We start from the raw sequence: 26,539 nt of genomic DNA, 5'->3' as shown, positions 1-26,539 counted from the left end.
CCACTTGCAAACAGGAATAAGTAGCCTGAGGTGGGCATGGGAAGGCAGCTTTCTCCCCAGTCTCTTGTGCCCTGCTCAGCCCTGTCCTTACAAATGGCAGTTTAACAGCTGGTGGGAGCATCTTGCTGCTACCTGGTTAGGCATTCTGGGAGGGGCTGGGGACTGGAGCAGAGGTTTTACATGCTAATGCTGTGCTTCCTTTGGCACCAGGAGACCAGTTCAGTTGGGCGTTTCCTGGCCTCCTTTGACTTCCCCTCAGCCCCCCAGGGGAGAGCGGCTCAGTGATTTACAAAATGTACTTTAAACTTTTTTACACTCACATGGAGGAGGCTGGAAGCAGTGGCCACTCCACTGTGATTTAGATGCGAGTGGTAAATTGTAACCGTTGACAGAAATAGCTGAGATTTACTACAGAAATCAATAGATGATTCACACAGGCCAGCACTTGACGAGGCAAATAAGAGTTCACCACCATGCCGGCAGGCGTCCGCCTTGATATTCAGTGAAAGGGGCCACTCGGTCCAGCGGCTGGGCAGGGGCTAGTGAGATGGGTTGCTGCAGGAGGGGCTTGAGACAGGAGTGTGTAATTACACAACCCCCTCTCCCTTTCCTGAACACACACGCAATCACTGACAGCAGGTTGAAGAAGACTTAAGCCAGCGGTAATACTGCCCAGCGCTTAGAGATGGGGATTTCTATTGCCAAAACACCCTACAGACATTAATCAGGAGCCTAGAGACCCCAGTGATGGGAGTGGTCTAATGACCTGAATAGAATGGACTAGAATACACCACCCTGAGGCTGGAATTTGTTCTGAATCCCAATTTTGCAGATGGGGAAAGCGAGGCACGAGCCACCCCAAAGACGGTGGTAGAGGTGGGGTTAAAACTGAGGCGCTCCTGGCCCCCCTGCCTGTGCTCAGCCCACTCCTCTATTTATGAGCACCCCATAAAGGAGATTGGGGGATTCCCTGGGCATGATCGACTCATACAGGCATGTGACTAGCTGGAGAGGAGAGGAGAGGTTATCTCCATTTGCAGGCTGGGCTGCTGGAAACCCTGCTGCAGTGACCCCCAGGTAGTGCCTGGCCAGGTAGTGGTGTAATGTGGCCAAATCAATGAGCCTCTGCGTGATGGGAGGGGCCCCAGGTGTGGCTGGGCAGAGCATCAGAGGAGGTAAGGTTGGTGTTTCTCCTCGACAGTGAACAATTCAGCAGTTCATTTCCTGGGGGCCCGGAGGGGAGTGGGACTGCTCAGCATGGAGACAAGGCATGTTACACCCCAGAGAACTGAAAGAAACAACCCCATGATCATGAGCCGCTTCCCTCAGCCCCAGCCCACCTCCCCTGGTGCTGGCTCTCTCACGGGCCCCAGCAGCTGCTTAGTTCATTTACCCCTCATTGGTTTTTGAAATGCCCAACTGATCACTGCTCCTGCCGCAGAGGAGCTGAACCCGTGGCTGGTGGAGCCTTGCAAAGGGGGATTGAGGTTTTTCCCTGCCCGACAGGGAGCAGAATGTGGTGTTTGTCCATAGGGGGTCTGCAGGCCCTTGGAAAGTCGCTCTTTCTCTGGCCATAGCTTTCTGCTCCCCTCTGTGCAGCTCTGCTGCCCAGGGCATGCAGGGCAGGGCTTCGCTCAGTGGGTGAGCGCTGTATCCAGAGGGGTCTAACCCCACTGGACTAGTTTCTTACTTCCCCGCGAAGGGTTGAGTCAGCAATGTGGCTCTTTCTCCTCCCCCGTGAGCTTTTGGGCTGTTCTCTACATAGAGTGTTTGCAGCCCCCACCACCTCCCCTCACTCTCTGGTGCCCGTGTAACACTGACAGACCCTGGTCATCGGCAAGCGGGATCGAACCTGGGACCTCTGGAGCTAAATGTCTGAGCCTCTACTGTATGGGCTAAAAGCCACATGGCCCTTAGCTCAGGCTATAGCAGACGCATTAATCTCGACGTGGTCTCAGGGCCGCTAGAGGGAACAGACACCACACCCCGGGGGTGTGCGGGTTACACCTGTACTTGTTGTGGTGCTGGGATGCCTGCGTATCTGTGAACCCACGTGAGCCGCCCGGAAGCACAGAACAATCTGGAGCATGGTCTGTCACTGTATTTAGAGCGGGTGCAGTGATGGTCCTGAAGACCGGCATCCTCTCCTGACGCAGTTTGGGCAGTGGCAGCGCTAGCGTTCCCCATTTGCTGCCCCTGCCCTGTCCATGGTGGGGCTCCATGGCCCATTTGATTGGTGGCCTGTGATGAGAGGCTGCCAGCCTTGGCATCTGGAGCTTGTGGTGATGGGGGCGTCACAATGGTCAGGCTGTGGAACTCCTTGCCAGGAGATGTTGTGAAGGCCAAAAGTATAACTGGGTTCAAAAAAGAGCTAGATCCATTCGTGGAGGATAGGGCCCTCAATGGCTGTTAGCCAGGCTGGTCAGGGATGTGACCCCCAGGCTCTGCGAGTCCCTAAACCTCCAACTGCCAGAAGCTGAGAGCGAACATCAGGAGATGGATCACTTGATGGTTACCTGCTCTGTTCATTCCCTCTGAAGCACCTGGCAGTGGCCACTGTCAGAAGACAGGACGCTGGGCTAAATGGACCTTTGATCTGACCCAGTCTGGCCATTCTTATGTTCTTAAGGTTTAAAAGACGGAGGTGGCCAGCATGCCAATTTAATACCAGTTGGGGTCTGGCCACTGGGCCAGGCCACCAAGCAGGTTTCACTCAGAGCATTGGAGCCGCTGGGCAGTGACTACTGACCTGCTGGAAGCAGCGACCCAGGGTGCAGATGGGAACTCCTCTCCTGCCCGTCACTTTATAAGTCACTGGTAGTGCATCTTCCTAGTGACCCTTTGCCTATGGGCGAGGAGAAGGGGCATCTTTCTGGCAGGGGCCTCATTACAGGAAGGGTTGTCTGGGCAGGGCCTATGCCCAGAAGCACAGACTCCTCCCAGGTAAAACAGAGTGTGTCTGGGGCGTTCGCTGGACGGGGAATGAGGTGCTAAACTAGGGATGTGGAAGGTTTGTTCACTCTAGCAGGCGCTTTTTATCCCTGCCCTGCTCTAGGCCCCAGGCATAGCTCTATCAAATTCACAGCCTGTGACATTGGGTCTCCCCCATGACCTCTGGCTATTGCTGGGGATCACAGTATTGCCACCCTTACCTCTATGCTGCCAGAGCTGGGTGGCTGGAAAGCGACGGGTGGAGGCCGGACGCCCAGCTCTGAAGGCAGCACTGCCACCAGCAGCAGCGCCAACGTATGGATGGCAATATCCGGCCCCCCTTACAATAACCTTGCAACCCCCCCCCCCCCAGCACCCTCTTTTGGGTTGAGACCCCCACGGTTACAACACCGAGATCTGATCATGTGAAATTTAAAATTTTAAAAATCCTATGACAGTGAAATTGATCAAAATGGACAGTGAGTGTGGTAGGCCCTGCCATTGGCACAGTGCTGGGTGCTTTGTCACATTGGCCCTTGTCTCGCCAGAGCCGAGGGCATCGCGAGCCGGTTCCGGGGGAGCCGGCGGGACAGTGCTCACTGCAGTGGGAATTTCTGCCAAGTCCCTCGGGCTGTGTTAAATGATTGGGGAAAACAAACCATCAAGTCCTGGCTCTAGCTGACAAATTAATTAGGAAAACACAGGCGTCAGTGTCTGTGCTGCGGCGTCTCCTGAGGCAGGCAGTTCTGAGGCACCAGGATGCTCCATCACCCACTGCATGTGCTCAGCTGGATCAGTGCATGGTTTGTTTGAATGCACTAATTCAGCAACTGCCTGGAGTGGAGGTGTAACTGTCCTCCCTTCCCCACACCCCGGGGATCGTTACACACGGCGGCATGTGGGAGATTTGACTCCGCTTCTCTTTGCAATGAGAGCAAGGGGCCTGGCCCAGCCCAAATGGGCTGCGTGGGCCACGGGGAGGAGAAGGCAGGGAGAGGATTTGAATTAAAGAATTAATATGAGAAAATGACCTACGTGGTGTGAATGGTTTGGAGCCACCATCCAGCCAGAGTCACGGGCCTCTTCTAAACCATCCCACTAAGTGTGGCCGTAACGTACTATTGCATGTGACGCCCCAGTCACTAGCTAGTACCTGGCCTAAGGAGAAGGTGCTACCAATCAGCCTGGGCCGTGGGCTCATTTATTCGCTGTAGGGACGTCCCTGGACGCCCTGCGGGTAGGAGCAGGGCTCTGCCTGGGGCAAAGGCCTTGTCATCTCTAGTCCGGCATTAGGCTTGGCTTGAAGATGGGGCACGGAGAAACCAGCCTTGACCCAGTGCTGGCTCTGTTCAGCCTAGGCCAGGCAAAGCAAATAATTTCCCTCTGCTGGTGCCCCCCCTGATTGCCCATGTCTGAGCTAGTCCGGCGCCAGGCTCAGGAGGCGCGTCACCTTCGGCTTGGCTCCGATGTGCCGCATGAAACAGGAACGGGTGGGCTGAGCGGAGCTGGGCGGGGCTAAGTGTGAGGATGGCATATGAGGTGTAAAATTCACCCCCACAGCTCTGCCAATGCCCCTCGATCCTGCCTCTTAGCCCCCCCTATGCTATGGCAGGCCTGGGCACTACCCCATCTCCTCCTGCCAGCTCTGCTGGTGCCTCAATCCTGCCCCACGGCTCCCTGCTCTCCCAGCACTGGGCTCCCTCTTCCCCCTTGGTTCTGCTGCTGATCCTGACTCCTCACTCCACACCCCCAGCTCATCCGGCGCTGGGCGCCCCTCCACACGGCTGTCACAGCACTACGAGCCTTTCCAGTAACCTCCAGCCACGCCTCAGCTGGGGACTTTGGGGGTTGGGAGCCTCCCTCAGCCAGGCCTTTCCCTCCCAGCACATGGAAACCCCTTATTGCTCTGGCAAACAGGAGCTGCTGGGCTATTCATGGCTTGTCCCACTCAAGGTGCAAGGCCGGCCTGGGTGAGGCGCGGGGCTGGGAGCAGCTCCCTGACACTGCCATGAGCCCTGCTGCCTGTGGGACTGTTTGCATGAGACTCGGCTCTGCCTGGCACGTGGGTCACTCTCCTGACTGCTCAGGCCAAAGGAAGGGGGCCTCGGGCTAGCCCCAGGCGATGTCCCGTGTTCCCTTTTGGAAAATACGGTCACCCCAGGCCAGCAAGATCTCCTCTGCCAGAGCCACAGAAAAGCCTTGAACCTGCAGATTTCTGCGTCAGCCAAGCTCCTCACAACCCACCCGATAGGCACAAGGGACCAGGCTCATAAATGTGCTGGATGCGCCTCAGACAGAGCCCATCCGTCATGCTAAGAGCAGGCCAGGCACAGAGAGGCCCGGGCCTGACGAAAGGAGAGTTTCATACCTGTTATCAGCTGGGATCAGTTGGTGCCTCATCAGTGTGGAAAATGGCAGCTGCAGCAATTCCTCCCAATCATGGCAACCTGTCACCTTTATAGCCTGAAATTGCCACTTTCCTGTGACTCTCTGCCACCCCGGGATACCTGGGGACTGCTCCCCCGGCACCCATCCAGTGGGTGACACATCTCAATCCATCCTGGGTTGGACAGTTGGTATCTGTCCCCTCCTACATGCTCTGAGAGCACTGGTCCATATGGCCTGGTTTTCTCTCGTTTTCTCTCCCTCGTTTCTTCTCTGGCACCCGTCACTGCAGAATCTGGCCAGCGCCTGATGTATTGGCAGTTTTGCATAGTGTATGAGGGCGTGTTTGAGCACAGACCCCATGCTGGGTGCAGGGCGAACCCAGCTGTGGAAAGACCATTCCTAAGAAAAGGACCTCAATAAGGACCAGTTCTATTCATCTTTATTTCACAGGAAGTCACATGCTGAACAAGAAAACCAGTGGCAATAGAGTACCCGTATCAGCAGAAATCTGTGCTTTATTCACAGGACAAAGTATCATCACAATGTGGTTGGAAACATTTTTTTCAAGCATACACATCACCATCGTCATGGGTACATACTTCGCTCAGTTGACAAAGGCAAAATGGAGAGGCCCACCCCAGCCTCAGACGCATGGCTTCCCATGGGTCATAGAGCCCCATGCAGGCCCCAGCCCCTGCGGGCGTGGGGCATTCATCCTAGTCCTGGTAAACTGGACTGGGCAGCGAGAGAGACTGACCCACCCAGAGCCCGGGCAGCTTTAGCCAGGGATTGCTCCACTTGGTGGTTATTTTCGGAACATGCACAAGGTACATGCCAGGCAGTTTGCGCCTGGGCAGCAGTGTGTATCGACCAGCCACCATTAAAAATCAGATGGCCCGTGGCCTCCACATGGCCCATCAGGGCCTCTTCTGGCTGCTCAGGGTGTGCCCCGTCACAGCGTAAAAACCAAATGCCAAACAAGCCCCCCAGCTGCTGACAGAATCTGGTGAGGGCTTGGCTGTGTCCAGCGGTCACTTCCTGGCACATGTTGGCCTGGGGACATAACTCCACATCCTCCTTGGCCTTTGGCCTGGAAAAGCCTGGCCTCCCACAGGGTCCAGAAAGCCGCTCTCACCAGCACCTGTGAGGAAGGACAAGATGGCCGACGGAGGGGGCGGCTTGCTCGTTGGCCTCCAGTTTGAACTCTCATGGAAGATTGCGGCATGCTGGCCTCACCACCGCTCTGGGCCTGGACATTTATTCCCACCTGAAGTCCTGCCCAACGGTTTCATAGAATTTAATATTATATGGTCTATAAAAGTCCCGGAGCTGCTCTATCACCTCAGGGTCTATCTGCACATGAGTTCTCCCTTTGGACTTGCCCAGGCAGCGTGGAAAAGTGCTGCTCTCTGTTTTTTTCAGGCAGGGAAACCCTTTTGTCTTGTTGAAGTAGAAGTGCTTGTCCGTGATCACCCGCTTGATGCCCAGGAAGTCCTGCACTTTGCCCATCTCCCCTGCCGGGTCTGTGATCAGCTTTTCCCCACTGACAAAGTGGATCTGGGAGAGGGGGAAGTACTGGAGCCAGCTCTGCAGGTGCACCACGTACATCCCGATGCGGATGGCGTTCCACGAGGTGTCCACCAGCCCCAGGCTGCGGTTCTGGAAGGACAGCCCTTCGAAGGTGGGGATGTCGGGCTTCTTGGAGAGCGTCTGAGTGTAGTCCGAGATGGCCCTGGTAACCGGGTTCCGCACCACCACGATCAGCTTGGTGTCTCTGGACATGTTGAAGATCCGCCGTGGGGCCTCCTTGGTGACAAAGTAACTGGGTGTCTTTTCCATTGTGATTTGGCTGCTGAGTGTCCTGGGCATCAAGCTTCTGTAAGCAAAGAAACGCACAGGTGAGGACAGGAGCTGGGACCCACACAAGGCGCTTGCAAACACAGCCCAGGTGCCCCAGACAGACAGATGGACATTTAGAACATCTGTCTCAGAAATGGAGTGAGCCCACCTCAATGTCCCCACCATGGAGGTGGGTCACAGGGACACTAACCAGGCAAGTGCAGGACTGAAAACAAGATGGTGCCTGATTGAAACTTCGAGAGGGATTGAGAGACACCCAGTGGACTTGGCCAAGACTTGGGTTATCACCCCTACTCCTGTGAAAAGTCTGAAAGTGCCTTTGAATGACCAGCCCCCCAGACCTCCAGCACCACACTGCCCCTATTATCAAGTGGGGTGTTGGCATCAGCAGTAATGCGAAGAGGGGAGTGCGACCTACCCACTCACCCACATCGTTTCCTGCTGCACTGGAGTAGGTAGTTCCTCTGCACCCCATGCATGGACTCGAGCAGGATTAGGCCTTCACAGCAAGACCAGAACCTGACCTCCCGTGCCTGACAAACATGCCCCCCCTTCCTCAATTGGCCAGCAGGGAGGGGCTCTGGCAGAGCAATGGGGCATGCAAAGCAGCAGTCACAGGGGGCTGCAGGTCAGGCCCGAGGGGCATGGGCAGCGCTGCAGAAGGAAGCCTGTGTTGCGCTGGGGCCGTTCTTCCTTCATCTTAAAGCAGGAAATTCCTTTGCAGTTTTAAAAGAAAGCAGCTTGAACTGAGCCCAGAGCTGCCAGCACTGCGCAGTGTCAGGCGCTCTGCTCACAGCCCCCTCTCCATTCACAAGCCTGGTTCCCTGGGAGCTGCAGGTCAAGCTTTTCCCCTTTGTTACTACAGCACTTTTGCCATTTACAAACCAATCTGCAGCTGGCACCTTCTGGAATTATTACCATTGCCTTGTTTCAGTGTGCCCTGATTGCATTAATGAGCGAACAAAGCCAGAGTGCTGGCCCCGGAGCCTGCCGTTATGTGGGGCACAGCGCCAAAGACAAACCAACCGGCCTCGAAGGGTCTGAGCCCCTGGCAGGAGCCACAAGCCAGCCCTCAGTGGGGGGCTGCACAGCTACTAGTCAGTGGTGGAGCCGGAGACCCTGTGTTCTCTAATGGGTCCCCCAACACCGAGCTAGTGGACAACGCAGTGCAGCCTGGGGACAGCCCAGGTGCCCAGCTACCTCGGAGCGAAAGCAGAGCTGCTACTCCAGTTCCCTCTGCCCTGGGCCAACATAGGACATGGATGGGTGCCTCGCTCAGGGAGAGTGAGAGGCAGCATGAATGGGCAGGGCCTGGCCTCAATGGGCCGCTCCACGGAACCCAGCACCTGCTCCCAATTACCACCCGCCCCCCTCCTCCGACAAACTCAAGTCAGGCCTTGGTCTGACTCTCGGGGCCCATGGAGGGTTTCCTCCTTTCCACGGCTGCTCCCGGGACCCCTCCATGGCAAAGGCCCTGCCCTGGGCCAAGCTGCAGCGTGTGTATCTGGCTGGGCTTGACCCTGCAGGGGCAGCTGAGAGTACTAGTGCTTTGTACCCCCCAGCCCCTTTCCCAGCTGGCTGTGCTGGTTCTGCTGGGCCACCCCCCCATGAGCCCACGTCGCAGGCCAGGCATTGTAACCAATGGGCAGTTGTGCCAGCAGGGCAGGAGGGGGCCAAGACCCTTGGAGGAGCCCAGTGTCCTGCTGGCAATGAAGGGGCAGCCCCAGGCTCGCGATGGAGCGTTACCCCGTTCCACAGGCCATGGGAGGGCTGCACAGCAGCTGACCCCTGCACTCTGCCCTGCCCCTGGGGACACGCTGCACCGGACCAGCAGGGAGCCTACAGATGCTCCCCATCCTGCACGTGCACCGCTGACGTCCCTGACTACAGCACCACTGTGCCTGATTTACACTGGGATCCAAGCGTGGCGACTCCATCCCCATGTCTGGCCCCCAGCTCAGGCTCCAGCTGTGCACCCAGCAGGTGCGAGAGCAGCTGCCCCACAGCTGTGCTCAGCACCCTGGCAACGGTTTCCTAGGAACACTCGCTAAGCACAAGAGCTGTATCCCTAGTGCCATCAGGCCACGCGCTGGCTCCTTGGGGCGGCTGCTGCGTGCCTCCTGTGGCGCCAGAGGGGGGACACCGGCAGCTCCCCGACACAAGCTAAAAATAGTGTGAAAGAAGCCAGCCTGCAAGCACTGGGGCCAAGCTCCTGCCTGCTGTGACACTGCTGGTTTCCACGGCGCATTTGGCCCAGGGTGTTGAAAGCATCGTGCTGAGCAGTTCAGGAACCAGCATGGGGCTGGCTCTGGAGCCACTGGCCAGGTCAGGTGGCTACACACCAGCCAGACTAGTCAGCAAGGGCACTGCACTTGGGGTCCAGGCCCTGTGTGGGGCTATTGAAATCATGGGCTTTGACGGCTGAGCAGCTCAATCAAATAACCCCATCGGCAAGACAGATTTATCCATCAATCTGGCTTATTATGAACAAATGATTGAGTTAATCAGGCCTGGATTTATTACCGGGTGGGTCACTCCCAGTTTGAGCTGGGCAGAGCCTGCAAACCGTGCTGTGCCGGTGGGTGCTTGGCTGAAAGCCACCACGCCGCCAGGTTTGCAGCCTGTCGTATTTGCTTTGTGACATGAGCGGGAATGGCCTTGGGGAGTGGGAGGGCCAGGGCTCTGCACTGGTGCAGATGTTTGCACCAGGGAGTTCCAGGCCACCACATGGGTGCCTCCCTGGCAGGGGGCAGGTGTGCCACCGTGTGAGATGGATGCCCCATGATGCCAGGGGCTGAAAGTGGCTCCTACCAGCCTCCTCCAACCACACCGATCGCTCAGCACTGAAGGCCACAAGCCAGTGAGGGTGCAATCGTGCGTCCATTGCTGGCTGAGACCGGCTCGCCCAGCCCTGCTCCAGACAGACTAAGCACTCCCGCAGCTGCCAAACCTGGCGATGGCAGCAGGGTGAGGGAGGCTGCTGATACCCACTCCAGCCAACACTATTTCCCACCCATGAGGCCTGGGAGTGAGAGGAAATGTGGCGATGATGCCTGACTACTGTGTGCAGCATAGGGCCCTGCTGCTGTCAGAGAATGAGGGGATTTGGGGGAATGAGGTTCTTGGCGTGGGCAGGGGAGCCCCAAGGGATGGGCCCACAAGGCCTGAGTGCCCTCTGGGATGCCCTGGGCTCACACCTCCTGGACCATGGAGATAATTCTGCTTGTAGGCAGTGCAGGCAGCAGGCCGTGGCCCAGCCCAGATGTGCTCAGAGACTGATCCCGTGTGAGAGAGCAGTGCAGGCCGAAGAACCACCCTTTGGAGCACCGCTGGGTCAGCTCAGTGAGACTCACAGATTAATTCAACCTGATTATGTGCTCCAGGGAAAGTTTACAAGTGCTGGGGAAGAACAGTGGAGATTCTCAGGCCCTGCTGGCGTGAGACCCCTCTAGGAGGGAGGCCACGGAGCAGGGTGGAGAAGGACCCAGAGCATGAGTCACTTTAATAGACGAGATCAGGTGCTGTGCAGTCTGACCCGGAGCAAGGCAGACAGGGAAAGCAATGGCAGCCGTGCCGCCCGTGGTGATTCGGCAGGAGAGGGTCACACACTGATCTTACAGCCATGCCCCGGGTGGCCAGCAGATAGAAAGCAAAGCATTTCTAGGGGCTACAGGCCAGGGTTGGGACTAAGGGCTTGATCCTGGGAGGTGCTGAGGGCTTCTGGGACAGACAGGCACCATCAGCTCCCATGGAACGGATGAGAGTTCAGAACACTTAGAATATCACAGAACTCAGCTCTCTGCAGACAGGCCCATGAGCACTGGGTTTTCACAAGGGGCTTCTCAGCAAAGCGTCCAGGGAAACTCAGGTTTAGAAAAGGCTTCTGCTGGAGGGGCCAAAATTTCCAAAGGGAATATGGAATACTGTGGGGGGCTGGTCAGAGCCCTCCTCTCCGGGCAGGCCTGACCCACTAACCCAAGCTCTGCCTGCCCCCTGCGTGAGGCTGGAGTCGCTGGAGCCCGAGCCGAGCCCTCCCTCACTGCTCAGCCCCTGCCACCTCCACCCCCTACTCTTTTGGCAAAAGTGGGCGTTTGTCCCATTTGCTCGTCAGCTGACCAAGTCAGCAAGAGAAAACGGACAAATGCTTCCTTTTGCCAAAAAAGTCAGGATGGCCGGGACAAGGCTTGAAAATGGGATTGTCCCGTGCAAACGGGACGTATGGTCACCCTAGCTTCTGCCCCAGAGTCTGCCCTGGGTGTCCTCCTGTGAGCAGTCCTGCTACAGGACAGCAGCACTAGGGTCGTGAAATTACTGCCAATAAACCAACCTGCCCCTCATGCACAACTGGAACGTTCTCACCTACGGGCCAGGAAGTGACATTTCATCTTGTTTGCAAAATTCTGCAGAAAATGTAAATTGCTCAAGCCCAGAGTCGGTTTCGGTGGAAATGGACCCGTTACCTACCCAAGTGGGCAAAGCAGAGCATAGCAAGCTGGGTGCCCCCACCGGGACCCCACCCCACCACCCCACGCAGCCAGGTGGGTGCAGGGGCTTTTGAGGGAGAAACACCAGTTGGTGAAAAGACGACATTTTGCAGGTGGGTGAACTGCCAAGATTGAAAAGGTGCAGATTTCTGTGAGAAAAGCCCCTCTTTGGGCCAGCTCCATTCACTACTCTCTGGGCCTTTCCCTCCTTCGATCCCCTGTGCATTGCAGGCATTATTACAGCTTGGGGGGGCCAGACGCGGAGCAGCCATTAACAGTTTACAAATAAGTGGTCAGGGGGCAGCCCGCCAACTGAGCAACCCCTGCAATAGGATCCCCTCTCAGCCCTTGAGGCAGGGTTCTTGGGCACCTGGCACATGGGGGGCTAAGTGCTGCCAACATCTAGTTGGTTTCACTAAGCACACCCTGGTGACTGCATCTCCGTCAAGTGGCCTGCAGCCATGTGGCCAGCACGCTGAAAAAACTGACCCCCCACCACAGTCAGCAGTTACTGCCCCCCATGGTGCAGACACTCCTCCTCATTCCTGCCCCACGGGGTAAGGCCCGGGGAGTGCAGAAGCAGTGTGGGGACCCTGCTGTGCCACCGTTGCATTCAAGCCTCTTTCACCAACACTGAAAAGGAAAGAGCTGCACAGGATGCTGCAGTGTCCACCCGGCCCCTTTGCATCAGGGACAGTTGAAGTGCTGGCATACCCTGCCGAGCCCTGCTTGGAGGGTGAGGATGCTAGGGATTGAGCTTGGGACCTCCAGAGCTGACAGCACGAGCCAGAGCTCCAGGGTGAAAGCTAGCAGCTGTAACAAACTCCCATCCTCTGGGGCCTGGGCCTGCAGAGGGACCCAGCACATGCCAACTCGTGGGCTCCGCTGGGCCACGTGCCTAGCTGGACAGGGCCATGCTGTCACCTCGAGGGGGGTGGACTGGCCTAGCAAGAAGCTGAATAGCACTCAAGGCACAGGGGCATTCCTGCTCAGCCGCTGTACCGCTTGCCCCTGCAAATACCCACTGCAGGGGCTGTGAGCTCCTCTGAGCTTCCCCAGCCCTGCACAACCCGCTTGCCAGGGACATGGATCTGCCAGCGCGTCCTGGAGATCCTTCCGTTTGCATTGAGCGGGCAGGAGCACGAGGCTGGAGCCTGAACTCCCGGAGCTTCGGACTCTTAACCCCTCTTCGTTCTTGCCATTTACTTCAGCCATTAGCCCCACAGCCGCTGTCAACATTGCCATCAGCCCCGAGCGTTGCCTTTGCCTTGTGTCAGGCATGGCACCATGCCCATCCCCCCCTGCAAAAGCAGGGATGGCAGGTGCCTTCTGGGGGTTGCAGTATTTCTATGGGTCTGTGCAGTGCCCATTCGCTCTACCAAATTTCTCATGAGAAAGAGAGTCAAGTAATTAGTTTGCATAAATTAATAGGCCTGTTCTATATTGGTACCAGAACATGGGCCTGGCTTAATAGGCCTGTCCCCCTGCCCTGCTTTAGACCCCATAAATCCAGGTTATGATTCCTATTGTTTAATGACTGCCAGGAAATGGTAATTTAGTGCCAGGCCCCACTGCTGCTCTCGCTCACTCACAAGTTTGTGTCGTAAATCAGGGCAAGGCAGCTTGAGAAGCGATTCACCATTACAAGCTATTGGCAGGGAATCATCAAACTGCTGTTTCATTAATGGCCCATCGTCAGGCTTGTTAGCGTTTCATTACGTGAGCTATTAGGTCTATGTATTTAAAAATGAAATTACACGTTCTAATCAATTATGAAAAAATGCAAAATAACTGCATAGTAAATTACTGAAATGAGACAAGAGGATTTTTTTTTTAAGCGGATGCCCAGTGCTTGCTGCAACGGAGATTGCTGAGACAACAAAACATAGCCTGACAAGAGGCATAGATCACCTCTGAAAGCAGGCAAGGGGGAGAAGCGTTATCCAGACTTCACCGTTACGGTAACGGTGGGATCCCCGGCCTGCAGGAGCTGGAACACGCCTTGCAAACTTAATTACAGTTTACTTTAAAATGACAGTTCTGGACTTCTGCACTGGCAGAGTTATTTGCATGCACATGGCACATCATAGTCTTCAGCTTTATTTTCCACAGGTGGTTTAGATTTGAAACCTGTCCATGTCCTGCTCCTTGTGGAACACACCAAGGGCTCATAGCAGAGATCCAGCTTATGGGGATTGTGTGTGGTGGGAGCGTGCTACCGTGTCAGCAATCCCCCGTGCGGTTTCCTGCGCTATCCGAGCTCATGCTAAATGAGCCACTCACAGGAGTGGGTCTGAGCCAAGGGCAAACAAACATGGTTATGTCCTAATGCCTCTGAAGGGAGTGAGCAGGGAGATGCATTAGCCAGGCAGGGGGCTGCGCAAGGGAAGGAGAGGAGGAGAGGCTGAGCCTGCGGTTTGTGAAGCAGGACAGGTTGGGGTAAAAGGTTCCACTGTGAGAGGTCGCCAGGGAGCTGCTTTCCTCTTCATGTGCTACTGCTCCGGACTGAGGCTGGAGCGCAGGGAGAACATTCAAAAGATGCTGCTCCTGCCAGACCCTGCAGTCAAGGGCAGCCACAGGGAAAGAGGTTTCTCATGGTTCTCACTTAGGTCAATGCACTAGCCAAGAGCAATGAGTCCGATCCTGCTCTGGCTGCCCTCCCTGTGCCAGCCAGGCTGCTGGAGACTGAAGGCAGGAGGGTGCAGTGTGACGGCCCGTGCAGGTTCCTAAGGAGTTCAGAACCGGCCTGGGAGGGGCGGAGAGACTGATTTCAGCTGCTCCTGCGGAAAGTTAGGCCCAAGTACAAGTATGCGTCATTTGTGGTGCTGTATGTAAGTGTCACCATGGAAATGTCCAGGTCCAATCAGACGCCTCTCCAGGAGCCTCAGACACCCCAAAAGCTCTGGGACAGCAGGTGCACAAGTGCCAGGGGGATGGGCCTGGAAGAGGAAGGACTGAAACATAAAATGAACACATCAAGCAGCACAGCAGCAAGTGTGGCACCGTGATCCACCTTGGAGCCGATTTGAGAGGCGAGGGGCCGTCGTCCAGCCCAGCAGTGCTGCCAGGAAAGGTCGAGGACACCTGGAGAGGAGCCACAGCGCGTGCGCTGTAGGATGAGAGGTTCACCTGGGCCCCAAGTGCCCCGCCTAGTCGCCTCTAGTCCTGGCTCCTCCCGAGGGAATAGCTTGTTCCCTTTCCCCGAGTTTTTCCTCTTTTCACAAGTCCTTTCCTGCAGTCTCTAATTTTCTCATGTTATAAAGCACCCAATGGGCCAGTCAATCGTCACCTGGCTCACAAGGGTAGATCCAAGTATTCGCTAGCCACATTCTGGGCTGTGAACGGACACACGGGTCACAAGATGCTGCCTCTCTACTGTGACTGTGTTAGCAGAACTGCCACCATTCAGCTTCTGCATCAAACACCTGATTTATGAAATCCAGCCGGGCTCCCTGGGAGCATTCGCTCTAAACCTGCTGTGTCCTTGACTGCTGCTGACAGCAAACGCCTTTGCTAGAGTGCTCATGGAAAGTGAACATGCAAGGCCATGAACGCAGCACAAGCCACTGCATTGTTTTAGTGGTGGGAATATTCCCGGTGTATTTACCCAGCATTAGTGTTGGTAACACAGCTTATTTGCTACTCCTGGCACCTGCTTTTCAGCATCTCCAGACATTCTGCTTCATTTGCTTCTCATCATTCTTCCCAAGAGGCTAAAATGCAGCCCCCCAGAGGTATTTTAAAGTGTCTGAAGTACCAGCACTGTCCAGGCCAATCAAACTCTCTGTCTAGGCTACTGTGAATTCACGTTGTGGATGTGTCCAATGGCACACGTGCCACACACGGTTAGAACACATGCTGCGTGCACGCGTTTCCCCATGCCTGCCTGTGCAGAGACATCCCAATTCTACACACAATGGGTCCTGGCAGGGGAAGCAGCGGGCTCCTGGCCTCACAGGGTGCATGCACTTGAGGACTGGAGCTGGGAATAAGGCACAGCACTGACAACCACAACACCCCGAGGTATCACCCGAGATCACCCAGTCACAGCCAGACAGGCCTCTTCCAGAGACTGGAGGTTCTCAAAGAGCAGAGGCAGGGACCAGCTGCTTGATGGGCTCCCCTCCAGCCTGAATGTGTCAGCTTCCTGAAAGCCCACTTGCTGGCGCTGCCCAGCACTGCCCCCTTCGCTTCGATCTCTCGTGCCTTCCTCCTAGCATGGCCCCAGCTGTGCCTCCAGCCCCAGCACTCAAGGTGCTACAGCAGCCGTTCAATCACACCAACCCACGGACTGCAGGGGGCACATGGGGAAGAGCCCAAGGAGTTTTCCTCTTGGGTTTGTTACTAACCTGGGGAGGGGGAGATTTTCTAACACTGGCTAAAGGGATGATTAGACACATTAATCTGGCAGCAGGTGCAGCACTAATTCCTCTTGAATGAGAGATTCTTTTTGATGATAGTTACAAAGCTTCTAAAGCCTTTTGGTACCAGACATGAGCAGTAAAGCTCACTTCAAGCTTTGAGATGTCAGGACTGTTTGGCCACATTACTGGAATGAGCAGAAGAGACGTCCTCCAGCCCAATTAAGAGTAATCAGAGAGAAACTGCCCCTGGTGAAAATACCTGGGGTGGACGGGAGTCTACCCTGAACTCACTAGGGCCAAGATTTCACCCTTGGTGGCCCCAAATGAGCTGTCAGGAGCCTCTGCCCCAGGCTGCATTGTGCAACCCAACAAAACCCAACATATTGCATGGACAAGCCAGACCCAGGGCTTCTGGGCAGGCATCTTCTCAATCTGCTCCAGAAGAAAGTCACACACTGCACAGAGTGAAGGGCTCAACCCCCTCCTGGGGCATGGCTTTATGAACCAACAAGTCAAGTCAGCTCACACTCCTCCACAGGCTTGGCTGCTCTTAGGGTTCCTTGCCAGGAATGCTCAGCCTGCCCCCTAGGTCCTCTACTTCTAGAGAGAGACTCCCACCTCCCCCTTACAACCACGTGGGGTAAGAGCCACCTGCCTTAAAGAGTCCACACAGGCTCAATACCTGCTAACAGGTCTGAGGTGTCTGCTAGCCGAGAACAGGCCTGCTTCACTGCACTGCACAGATGACAACACAAGTAGATTCTATTTATTACCTTCTACGGAAAACATAGACACAAAAGCTGGTATATTCTATCACGCAGGCTAGGCAGTGTTCACGCAGCTCTACCTCCTGCATGGGGGCACGTGGGAAAGGAGGCTGAAGGAATGAAAAGCCGAACAGGTGACTCAGCAGGATGGGATAATTCCCTACACATCCACCACATGGCAATTCTCTGCAGCCTCTGGGGCTCCGTCAAAACAGCTGCTCTATCCCCGGTCTCTCCACAGGCAGGGACTGGAGTAGCATGGAGGGCACCCAGCCCAGCACACGTGCTCATTTCACAGAGTGCCCTGAAAAAGGGGTTCCTCAGCAAAAGGCTCTGGATCCACCGAGGAGCCGGGGGTGTGTGTTGGGGTCCCTACTGCAGTATCCTCAGCTCTGCACACACACACATCGTGTCTGCTGGTTACTATAGCCCAGCCCAGCCCAGCCCAGCCATGCATCGCTGCCCTGCTCCGGGAAGCCTGGCGGGGGCTAGTGGAGAAGCGGGCCGAGGGGGGAGGGAAGATAGATCTAGGCCACAGCAGAGGGGTAAAGGGTCCAGCCTGTCTTGGTTACTGGCTTTCCCATGCCCTGAGGTTGACCTAAAGAGGACTGCTTCCAGCCAGAGAGGGGCCCAGGGTTTCAAAGGCTCCTACCCGACTTCTAACCGCATGCACGTGCACGCACGCACACTCTCTCTCTCACTTGGCTTGGCTTGGCTTGGCGAGCAGAGGGGACGCTGCATTCCATGCAGATCCCACATCTGCCTGTCGGCAGCAAGCTTGGCTCCTCGGCCTCCCCATGCAGGTTACGGCCAGGCTGGCAGTCCATCAGCGCATGGCTGGAGCCGCTCAAATAGTGGGTAGACGGCCTCCCGCAGTGCCCTGCCACCTTCCGTTGTGCTCAGGAGCACTGCTGAGCCCTGGAAGCCCAGAGACAGGGGCTGCTGTTTGTATAATCACACCCCACGTCTGCATTATCAGGAGAGCACATCAAACATGGACGCACCCTACCAGAAATCATGAAGCCAGGCTGAGTGCTTGGGCCAGACCTGGCACCGTGGCTCAGGGACGTCTCATTTATACCCTGTAAAAGTGCAGTCAACACAGTGGTGGCACTCGGGCTGTGAAAAATCCCCCCAGAGCACCACAGCCAGACTGACCTAACCCCTGGTGCAGACAACGGACGAATGGTTCTGCCTGCCTAGGTAGCAGCGCCAGGGAGCAACGGAGAACTCCCCGCCGTCGCTGTGGGAACATTTACACTCAGCGTGGCTGTGCCGCTGTAGCGTAGCCACGGCCTGATACTGTTATCCATGACGGCAGCACAACAGGCTTTGCTGATGGAAAGTCAGAGCCTTAAGCAGTATTAACAACGCCCTGCACCCATTTGCCATGGGGTCTGGTCTTTCATGCACCAGACAATGCTGATTCCTAGTGTGTCTAAGGCCACCAGAACGTGGAGCTCCTGCTTGCTGTTATCCAGCACTGGCAGGAGCCCCTTGGACCAAGGCATGGCACGTCTCCAGGTGCTTACACAGCCTGTAGCATCAGTCCCCGAGGGGCTGGGCATGCTTGGGGAAAGCGGCGGTGGGCTTGGGAGGAGGAGCTGCCACCTACTGTTCCCTCCCCAACCTGCATCCTGAGCCACGCTGCTAACCTGGCCAAGCTGCTCCGAGCAAGGCTTTTGCAGCCTGCCTATCGTGTGGCTTTTGCTAGGCACGTGGCGTTGCAGTCCAGTGAGTGCTCCCACTTGGGCACTGTCAGGACTGGGGTGCCAGGGTCCTGGGCACTTTGCCAGGCTGCCTATATGGCGATGAACATTGCTGTTTGCCCACAGGTAGCATCACTGGGCTGCGTGGTTGTCTTTCAGCAGCCCCACAGCCAGGCTGCAACTGCACAGGATCCGAACACACAGCGGTTCAGACCAGACCCATCACCCTTCTGGGCAGCAGAGCGCTGCTGTCCAGCTCTCTGGCTGCGGGCAGAAGAGGGGACGGGTGCAGGGAGGTGGAACCAGCACTGCTTCCTTTCAGCGTCGCGTCAGTGCTCGCTGCTTTGTGCTACTGGGGCAAGCTGGGCCAAGGGGCAGGGCCAGGAGGCTGGGAACACAGGCCCCCGGGGGAGCGTCCCACAAGGTGAAGGCTGTTGTTTCTGTCAGTGGCTAGGAAGGCACTTACTCATCAGGCTCCTGCTGCAGCTTTGTGCCGAAAGACTCATGGGTAGCGTTCCTTGCCTAACAGTCGCAGCTCCACCCCGCTAGGTCACCCAGGCTGGGGGTGATGTGCCAGAGCGTAACCACACGTGTCTTGGGCCTGTCTCAGGCAGATCCTCCCATGACCTGCTGTGATGGAGTAGGGACTGTCTGTGTGGCGGATGGGAGAGCCAGGGATGTCTTTAGGTGAGGGACAGGAGCTGAGCCTGTAACCTGAGCTAGGCAGGGGGGAGGGGTGTCAGCACCTTTCCCCGGGAAGCGGGACAAAGGAAGGGGCCAGCTCTAGGGGAGTTACTTTAGTTTCAGTTTTGGGCTGAGTGGTTGGAATTCAGGGAATCCCAAGCTGGGGACTAAGCTTTCTGAACTCCCAGAAGGACTCGATTGAGGGGTCCTGACTGTGCCTCCAAGCTCTGCTGTAACCTGCATTCCTGTTGTCCAATAAACCTTCTGTTTTACTGGCTGGCTGAGAGTCACTGAGTCCCAGGAAGAGGGTTGCAGGGCCGGACTCCCCCATACTCTGTTACACCTGCCAACTCCTCCAAGTAGGCACTCACTCTGTAACACCCTGCCCCATGCTGCAGCCCAAACTCCTGCCCTGCAGCGGAGAGAACACACCCCTCTGCCAGCTACAGTCACGCAGCCCAATGGCCACAATCTAACTCCAGCATTGCCACCTCCCCCACTGGAGACGTGACACTGGGATTTGGGAGGGGAAGAGAAGAGAAGAGGCAGTTGCTACAGGTATTGAAAGTCAGCCCCATGTTGTTAAACTGGCTTTGTTTTAATGACATGGGCTGCAGAGCTCAGGAAGAGTTAATTCCCCAGCAGCACCTTTCTGAGACCCTGAATTATTAATTTCTTTCTAACTTCCCTTCAGGCTCCCTGTGGCCTGTGCAACACTCCCACATTACAGGAACATACGCTCCCTCGCTGGCTGCAATGCTTGGATGTCAAACATGCTCAAAACACCCTCCCAGGAATCGACTTGCACAAAAATTCATCGGCTGATGGAGATATTGCTGATAATCGTGTGCCCGTAACGACACATTACATCATGGCTTCCTTCCGCGGGGCTAACCACGCAGAACCAAGTTGCGGGAGGCTCTTGAGTAAATATTTGCTCCTGTAGCTCGTTGTGTACAGAGGATTCACAGGGCTGAAGTTGACTCTTCTCAGAGTGTGTGTAATCCCGGGGTTTAGCCACATGCAGGTATAAAAACCAACTGTTTAGTTTAGCAAAACACGGAAGGTGAGCACCCCTGGTGGTGACCTCCCCCTCCAGCTGCTGGCACAGCTCCATTGCTGGTGTCTAAAGATCTTCCAGGTAAGTGGAGCTGGGGAACATGGAGACAGCCAGGGCTAGTACTGAAGGGACCAATTTCCTCTCAATACAAGATGAGGAATGTGCTGACGTCCCCTTGAGACCTGCACCATGGGGTACTGGGCCTCTGAAAGCCACGGCTGGGAGGCAGCAGGACTGAGATGGAGCTTGCAAAACCTGCATGGAAAAGAAAATAATCTACAAAAGACAAAATATGACCTCTGGAGACTAACATCTGAGACGACAGCAAACACCTTCTGAAATGTACCTGTGCCTCACTGCACCTAGACTGCTATGAAGGCTGCTCAGAGTAGTACCCACGCACACAGCGGGAGAAAAGACAGACACTGCTGGAGTTAACTTGAGATCATTCCCTACTGCAAGTGTGACAACAGTGCCCCTTGCCCAGGCTATTGCATAGGCGAGAGCATGCCCGTTCCCATGCTCCACGCAGCAGCTTGCACTGACAGAAAGCAATAGTGATGGACGGCCTGAAGAGAGAAAGATCCTAGTGAGCAAGCCAGCGGTTACTGCAAACAGCCTCCCTCCTGCTCATCCCCCTTAGCTCTCCAGTGCACTGCCTTCTCTGCTTCAGTTTTCAAGGCCACAGCTCCACACAGGGATCTGGGCTTTCTACTAACCTTTCAGGACAGGGGCTGTCTTCAAATTGGGCCATGCTGGATGCATGAGCCTTGCTTCCCAGCCGGTGCACTCGCTGACCCCTCTCACGGTCGCTAAGGCCGGGTCACAGCAGCCAGGCCATGCCCATGTTTTCAGTCATTCAGAACTTGACATTTCCCATACTCAGACTCTGCCCAAAGGAGAATTGTTTGGTTTTTTAAAATGAAAGTTTGAGCAGAGCTGGGCCAGGCATCTGGAAGTCTGAGCTGTGGGTGGGTGGTTGGAGGGGAGAAACTTTCCCCAGCAGAACCCTGCAATACAGGAATTGATAAATAAATATCAAGCGTACATGCAGTTAGAGAGACTAATTGTGATGTGTTCACACGTGCAACCTTACCAGACTCCTGGGCACACGGACCTGTGCTGTCTTAGTGCCCTCCCAATGGGGGTGGGGTGGGTTTATAATGGAATAAAGTGAGCCAGGTTTCGTCCATCTGTAGGTTGGAGGCTTTGGGGACTGTGATTTTGGTTTGACCCATGGTGGACATAAGGCCCATCTGTGGAGCTGAAGCCCAGATCCAGGTTAGGATGTGCAGGGAGGTTCTGATCCAGGGCTTTGCTGTGGCTCTGATTCTAGATTAAGAATCTCAGGCCTCTGTGCTAAGAGAGGTTGGAGTTGTTACCAAAGGATTAACTCCCTTTAATAAATGTTTATGTTCAAAGAATTTATGAGCGTGCTCACAGACAGATAATTAGAGACATTTCGATGCATGCCAGCAGTGCGAACACGGTAATTAACTTAGTTGCCAATTCAATTTTAATCATTTCAATGCTCTGGAGATCTCTAAGCGTCCTTTGAGCCAATAACTTCTCTTCCACGGGGCCCACGTCCTTCATGCAGTGCACACGCCTAATTCTGCTCTTTCTAAACAGCTGGTCACCGTGAAATTAAACCGAACCTGACAAAACAACACAGCAGCAGCAGCAAAAGGAACCTGGCAGGCAGAACCAGCCTGGAAACGGGGTGTCTGCTGGCAGCTGTGCTTACGTTACATCACACTGCACAAGCCGTACTGACAGCGTTCCAAGGACAGGCATTGCTAACACTCCCGTCTGGGAAAACACAGGCCTGCATAATGCTAATCTGCATATTTCTAGCGACCGTCGCAGCAGCCATGGGGCAATGTGTGGCTGTGGGGCTGCAAAGCCAGCAGCGCTCACAGGAGGGAAGGGTTAGGCCTGGAGTTGGCCACAGGGGTGTACAGGGAGGGGCACATGTTGAAAGACCTGATTCACATCAGAATCGAGTCAAGAAGAGCAAGAGTAGAGGAACCCTCCTACCTGTCACAGGCTGGGGACGTCCCACACCAAAGATGCCCTGGAAAACGTGGACAAGTCAGGCTTCATCTGAAGGCCAAGCAGGGCAGCAGGGGGCAACCAGGGCTGGGACACATTCCCTTGGCTCAGCATCATCCTCTAATTCAGTTTCATTGGACCTTAGCGTCCAAAATATGGGGGTTAGCATGAAAACCTCCAAGCTTGGTTACCAGCTTGGACCTGGTACTTACTGCCACCACCCAAAAAATTAGAGTGTTTTGGGGCACTCTGGTCCCCCTGAAAAACCTTCCCTGGGGACCCCCAAGACCCAAATCCCTTGAGTCTCACAACAAAGGGAAATAATCCTTTTTCCCTTCCCCCCTCCAGGTGCTCCTGGAGAGATACACAGACACAAGCTCTGTGAATCCAAACAGAGTGACTCCCCCTCTCCGTTCCCAGTCCTGGAAACAAAAGCACTTTCCTCTTCACCCAGAGGGAATGCAAAATCAGGCTAGCAAATCCAACACACACAGATCTCCCCCTGATTTCTTCCTCCCACCAATTCCCTGGTGAGTACAGACTCAATTTCCCTGAAATTTCCCAGTAAAGAAAACTTTAACAGGTTTCAAAAAGAAAGCTTTATATAAAAAAAAGAAAGAAAAATACATACAAATGGTCTCTCTGTATCAAGGTGACAAAATACAGGGTTAATTGCTTAAAAGAAATATGAACAAACAGCCTTATTCAAAAAGAATACAAATCAAAGCACTCCAGCACTTATATTCATGCAAATACCAAAGAAAAGAAACCATATAACTTACTATCTGATCTCTTTGTCCTTACACTTAGAAACAGAAGATTAGAAAGCAGAAACTACTTCTCCAAAGCTCAGAGAAAGCAGGCAGACAGACAAAGACCTCAGACACAAAATTCCCTCCACCCAAAGTTGAAAAAATCCGGTTTCCTGATTGGTCCTCTGGTCAGGTGCTTTAGGTGAAAGAGACATTAACCCTTAGCTATCTGTATATGACAGTTCCCTTCCCTGTGGGAGGCTCTATCAATCCTTTGTCTCCAGCCTTCTCAGAGACAGCTCCAGTGAGCCAGGCTGGGGAGATGAACCTGGCTGGTGCAGGCCGTGCTTTGCGGAGCACCAAGTTACACAAGGACCTATGGTTTTGTAGCTGATGGACTCCAAGTGACGCATGGGCAGTCATGTGGCTGAGAAGCCCCTTGGAAAGGGCAGTGTTTGTCTTCTGGGGCTCCCATGGGAACGTTTCCTTGCCTGCCAATCCAGCTCCCCCAGAATTGCTCTGTTTTCACCAGCAGGGGAAGATTTTGGTCTCCCAAAGTCACTAATAAACTTGCTGTCCAGCTGTTGTGCTGATCCATATGCTGCCCCCTGGGGAGCTCCTGGCCCTGTTGCCTTCAAAGCACTGCTGCTGCTCAGTGCCACAGTGGGATGAGGTGCCTTCCCCATGGCGTGCCAGCACCAAATCGGAGGGCCCTCCTGCTGGGAGCCTCTGCAAAGATACAGCTGGGACTTGTTGACAGCTGCCCTGTTCCATCAGTCCCACCAAGCCCCTAAGCAAACGAGGGGGCCTGCATCTCAGCTCTAGCAGCTCCCACATCCTGCTCACTGTGAGTAGAGCCTGACTCGATATTCTACCCCGGGGGGAATTCTGCGCCACTGCCCACACGCAGAATTCATGTCTTCCACAGAAAAGACATTCTGCCGGAGAGGCAAGGCAGTTACACCTTTTGTCCAGCAGGGGATGCTGTGGTGCCAGGACAAAGGGCAGTCGGCTCAGCCAGCCCTAGCGATGAGCAGCCGATGGGGGGAAGAGACCGAGTTCTGCACAGAGTGGGGGGTGGATGGGGCACACGGGGATGCTGGGGCAGGCGGTCACAGATGGGCTCAGAAGGGCTAGTGGGGCGGACAGACTTGGGCAGGGGCTGAATGGGAGTGGGGGTGCAGGGCCACATGGGGACAGGAGTACAAGGACACATTGGGGTGCAGGAACATATGGGGATGGGCAGATGTGCCTGAATGGGAGAGGCTAGGGGTCAACCAGGGTCTGCATGGGCGAAGCTTCCCAACAATACCTCCCCCCCCAAACCCCTCCCCCCAACTGTTCCACACCTCTCCCACCCACACCCAACAACCTTCCAGGTTCACTCCCAGGCTTCTTCCCAGCAATTATCCTCTCCGCCACCCTGCCCCCGCCAAGCCTTTGCACTGCTTCTGAGGGGTGCAGGAAATAGGTTTCTGTAGTGCAGTTTAAATGAATTATTACTCAGAGTTCTGATTAATATGCCTAGTAAGGAATCTATTTGTCAAAAAAAACAGTTCCTGAATCTTTTTTGTTTTCTGTTGAAATAAATTACCAAAATAACTGAAACTGGTGTGATTATATTGTTATTTGGACAAATAAACTATGCACAATTTTAAAATATTGTAGGCAGAATTTGTACGTTTTTGGCATAGAATTTTTAGGCACAGAATTCCCCCAGGAGTAAGATTTCCCTTGCAGGGACTCAGGCTTTTCTCATGCCAGAGCCTCCTGGACTCAGCATGTTGTGTGGCCACACGCCCTCCCAATGCACTACTGCTCAGTCACTGCCCCCTCCTCACCTTCCCTAGCCCGGTCTGCTGGGCCCTGGCCTCTCCTCACTGAGCCTCCACTACCCACCCTGACCCCAGCTCTGGCCTCTGGCCCCAGTCACATGTTTAAATCCAGAGTGACTCCAAGTGGCATGCGGGATCGGAGGCAGGGTACTGAGGGTGCGGGATGAATGGAGGGGCCCATCTACGGGGCTCCCTGTTGTACTTTCCCTGCCCCTCCCCGACCTAGCTGCCTTCACTGCGTTGAGCCTAGGAGCTCCTTGGGACTGAGCCACGCCATGCACGCTGCAGGGCACCATGCACAGGGGCACTGTTAGAGCAGAGACACCCAGGCAGGTACTTCACCCCCTGTAGGGGGAAGAGACCCGGTGATGCCTGAGCCCAGCGGCGTTGTCAGAGCCAGAATTCCCCACCACTCCTGAGCAGCCCAGCCCGTGTGCCCGCATTGCTGCTTCGGAGTCAGCTCCCCCAGGCAGCTCCCCAGTCCCTTGTTGCTCTGGGTTTGTCAGAGACCAGGGAAGCTCTAGGGAGGGTAAATCGGTGCTGGGCTGTTCAAGAAATGGCTGCAGGGCTGCAGCCTTGTGCTCCTGCCCAGCACCATGGTCGGTGTGGATGGAGAACAGCGAAGCAGCCCCTGCCAGGCCCACCAGGCTAAGCCATCCCAGGCAGGTGCACTAGTGTGAGCTACACTCTGCTGAAAACGTTCACCAGACACAAGGACAACAGGGGAGTAGCTACACCAGAGCTGGCTGCAGCAGCGGGCAGGACGGGATGCAACCTCCTCGGGGGAGGAAAGCACTGGGTCAGTTCATTGTTAGGGTGGCAGGATGGGAAGCAAATGAACCCCAATTTGAGCAGCCGGGGGAGTGGGGGGGAGGGGGCCAGAGGGCTACAGCATGGCAGAGAATAGCAGAAACCTTTGGAATTGGGAAGCACCAACACCAAGCCTCATAGTGCCAGCTTGCTCCTGGCATCTGCCTGCTGGGGGCCGGAGACGGCTGCTGCAGAGCAGGTTGGGGGGGATGGAGCAGTACCTGGCTTTCTGCCCTTGTTTCTTAGGTCAGCTGAGCCCTCGCCGGCATGTTCCCTGCTGCCTTGCCAGCCAAGCGAGGGGCCAGCTGCTGAGGCAGCCATGAGCCGCGCCAGCCCCCCTGCCCCCGAGGTGGATAGACACGGAAAGCTGTGCCCCACACTCCCCAGCACGGCTGGTTGGCCTCGGTGACAGGCTCAGTGCTGGCCTCCTGGCTCCAGGCAGTGTCCCCAGCTGGGCAACAATTGGGACCCCTGCACCGTAGTTGTGCTGGGGTGAGTAGAGGGCGTCTCTAGGGCTGCCTGGCACCGTGACTGCCCCACTGCACTGGGTCTCTTTTCTCTTAACAGCGTTTCCCAGCGGTGGGCCCAAGCCCTGGCACAAGGAAACGTCCTGTCCCTGTGTGACTTCCCCCATCTTCACAGCTTCCCAGCAAGGAGGAAAACAATTCCCAGTCGACGCTCGTGGAAGAAAGAGCAGTTCTGGACGATGACACACAGCGCTGTGTGTCAGGGGCCACAGCCCAGAGCTGGTGCTTGGGGCAGAGGGAGAGAATTCAAAGCCAGCCCAGGCAGGCAGACGCTGATCTGAGTAACGGTTTCAAAGGGAGCTGCTGGGCACAG

At 55.4% G+C, this 26,539-nt stretch overlaps 1 protein-coding gene across 1 annotated transcript in view; it reads right to left on the bottom strand.

The window, feature by feature from the left end:
* Nucleotides 1–5,778: 5,778 nt before the first annotated feature.
* Nucleotides 5,779–26,539, bottom strand: part of HS3ST2 (heparan sulfate-glucosamine 3-sulfotransferase 2) — a 33,804-nt gene continuing 13,043 nt past the window's right edge. The window contains exon 2 of the mRNA XM_050968640.1: nt 5,779–7,195. Coding sequence (XP_050824597.1) covers nt 6,577–7,195 — 619 coding nt within the window. The 3' untranslated portion in view covers nt 5,779–6,576. The remainder of the gene's footprint in view (nt 7,196–26,539) is intronic.

The sequence above is a fragment of the Gopherus flavomarginatus genome, chromosome 9 (genome assembly GCF_025201925.1).
Source record: "Gopherus flavomarginatus isolate rGopFla2 chromosome 9, rGopFla2.mat.asm, whole genome shotgun sequence".
NCBI classification, from domain to species: Eukaryota; Metazoa; Chordata; order Testudines; family Testudinidae; genus Gopherus; species Gopherus flavomarginatus.
The sequence above is the reverse complement of the archived record's forward strand: the minus strand, read 5'-3'. Positions and strand labels throughout refer to the sequence as shown.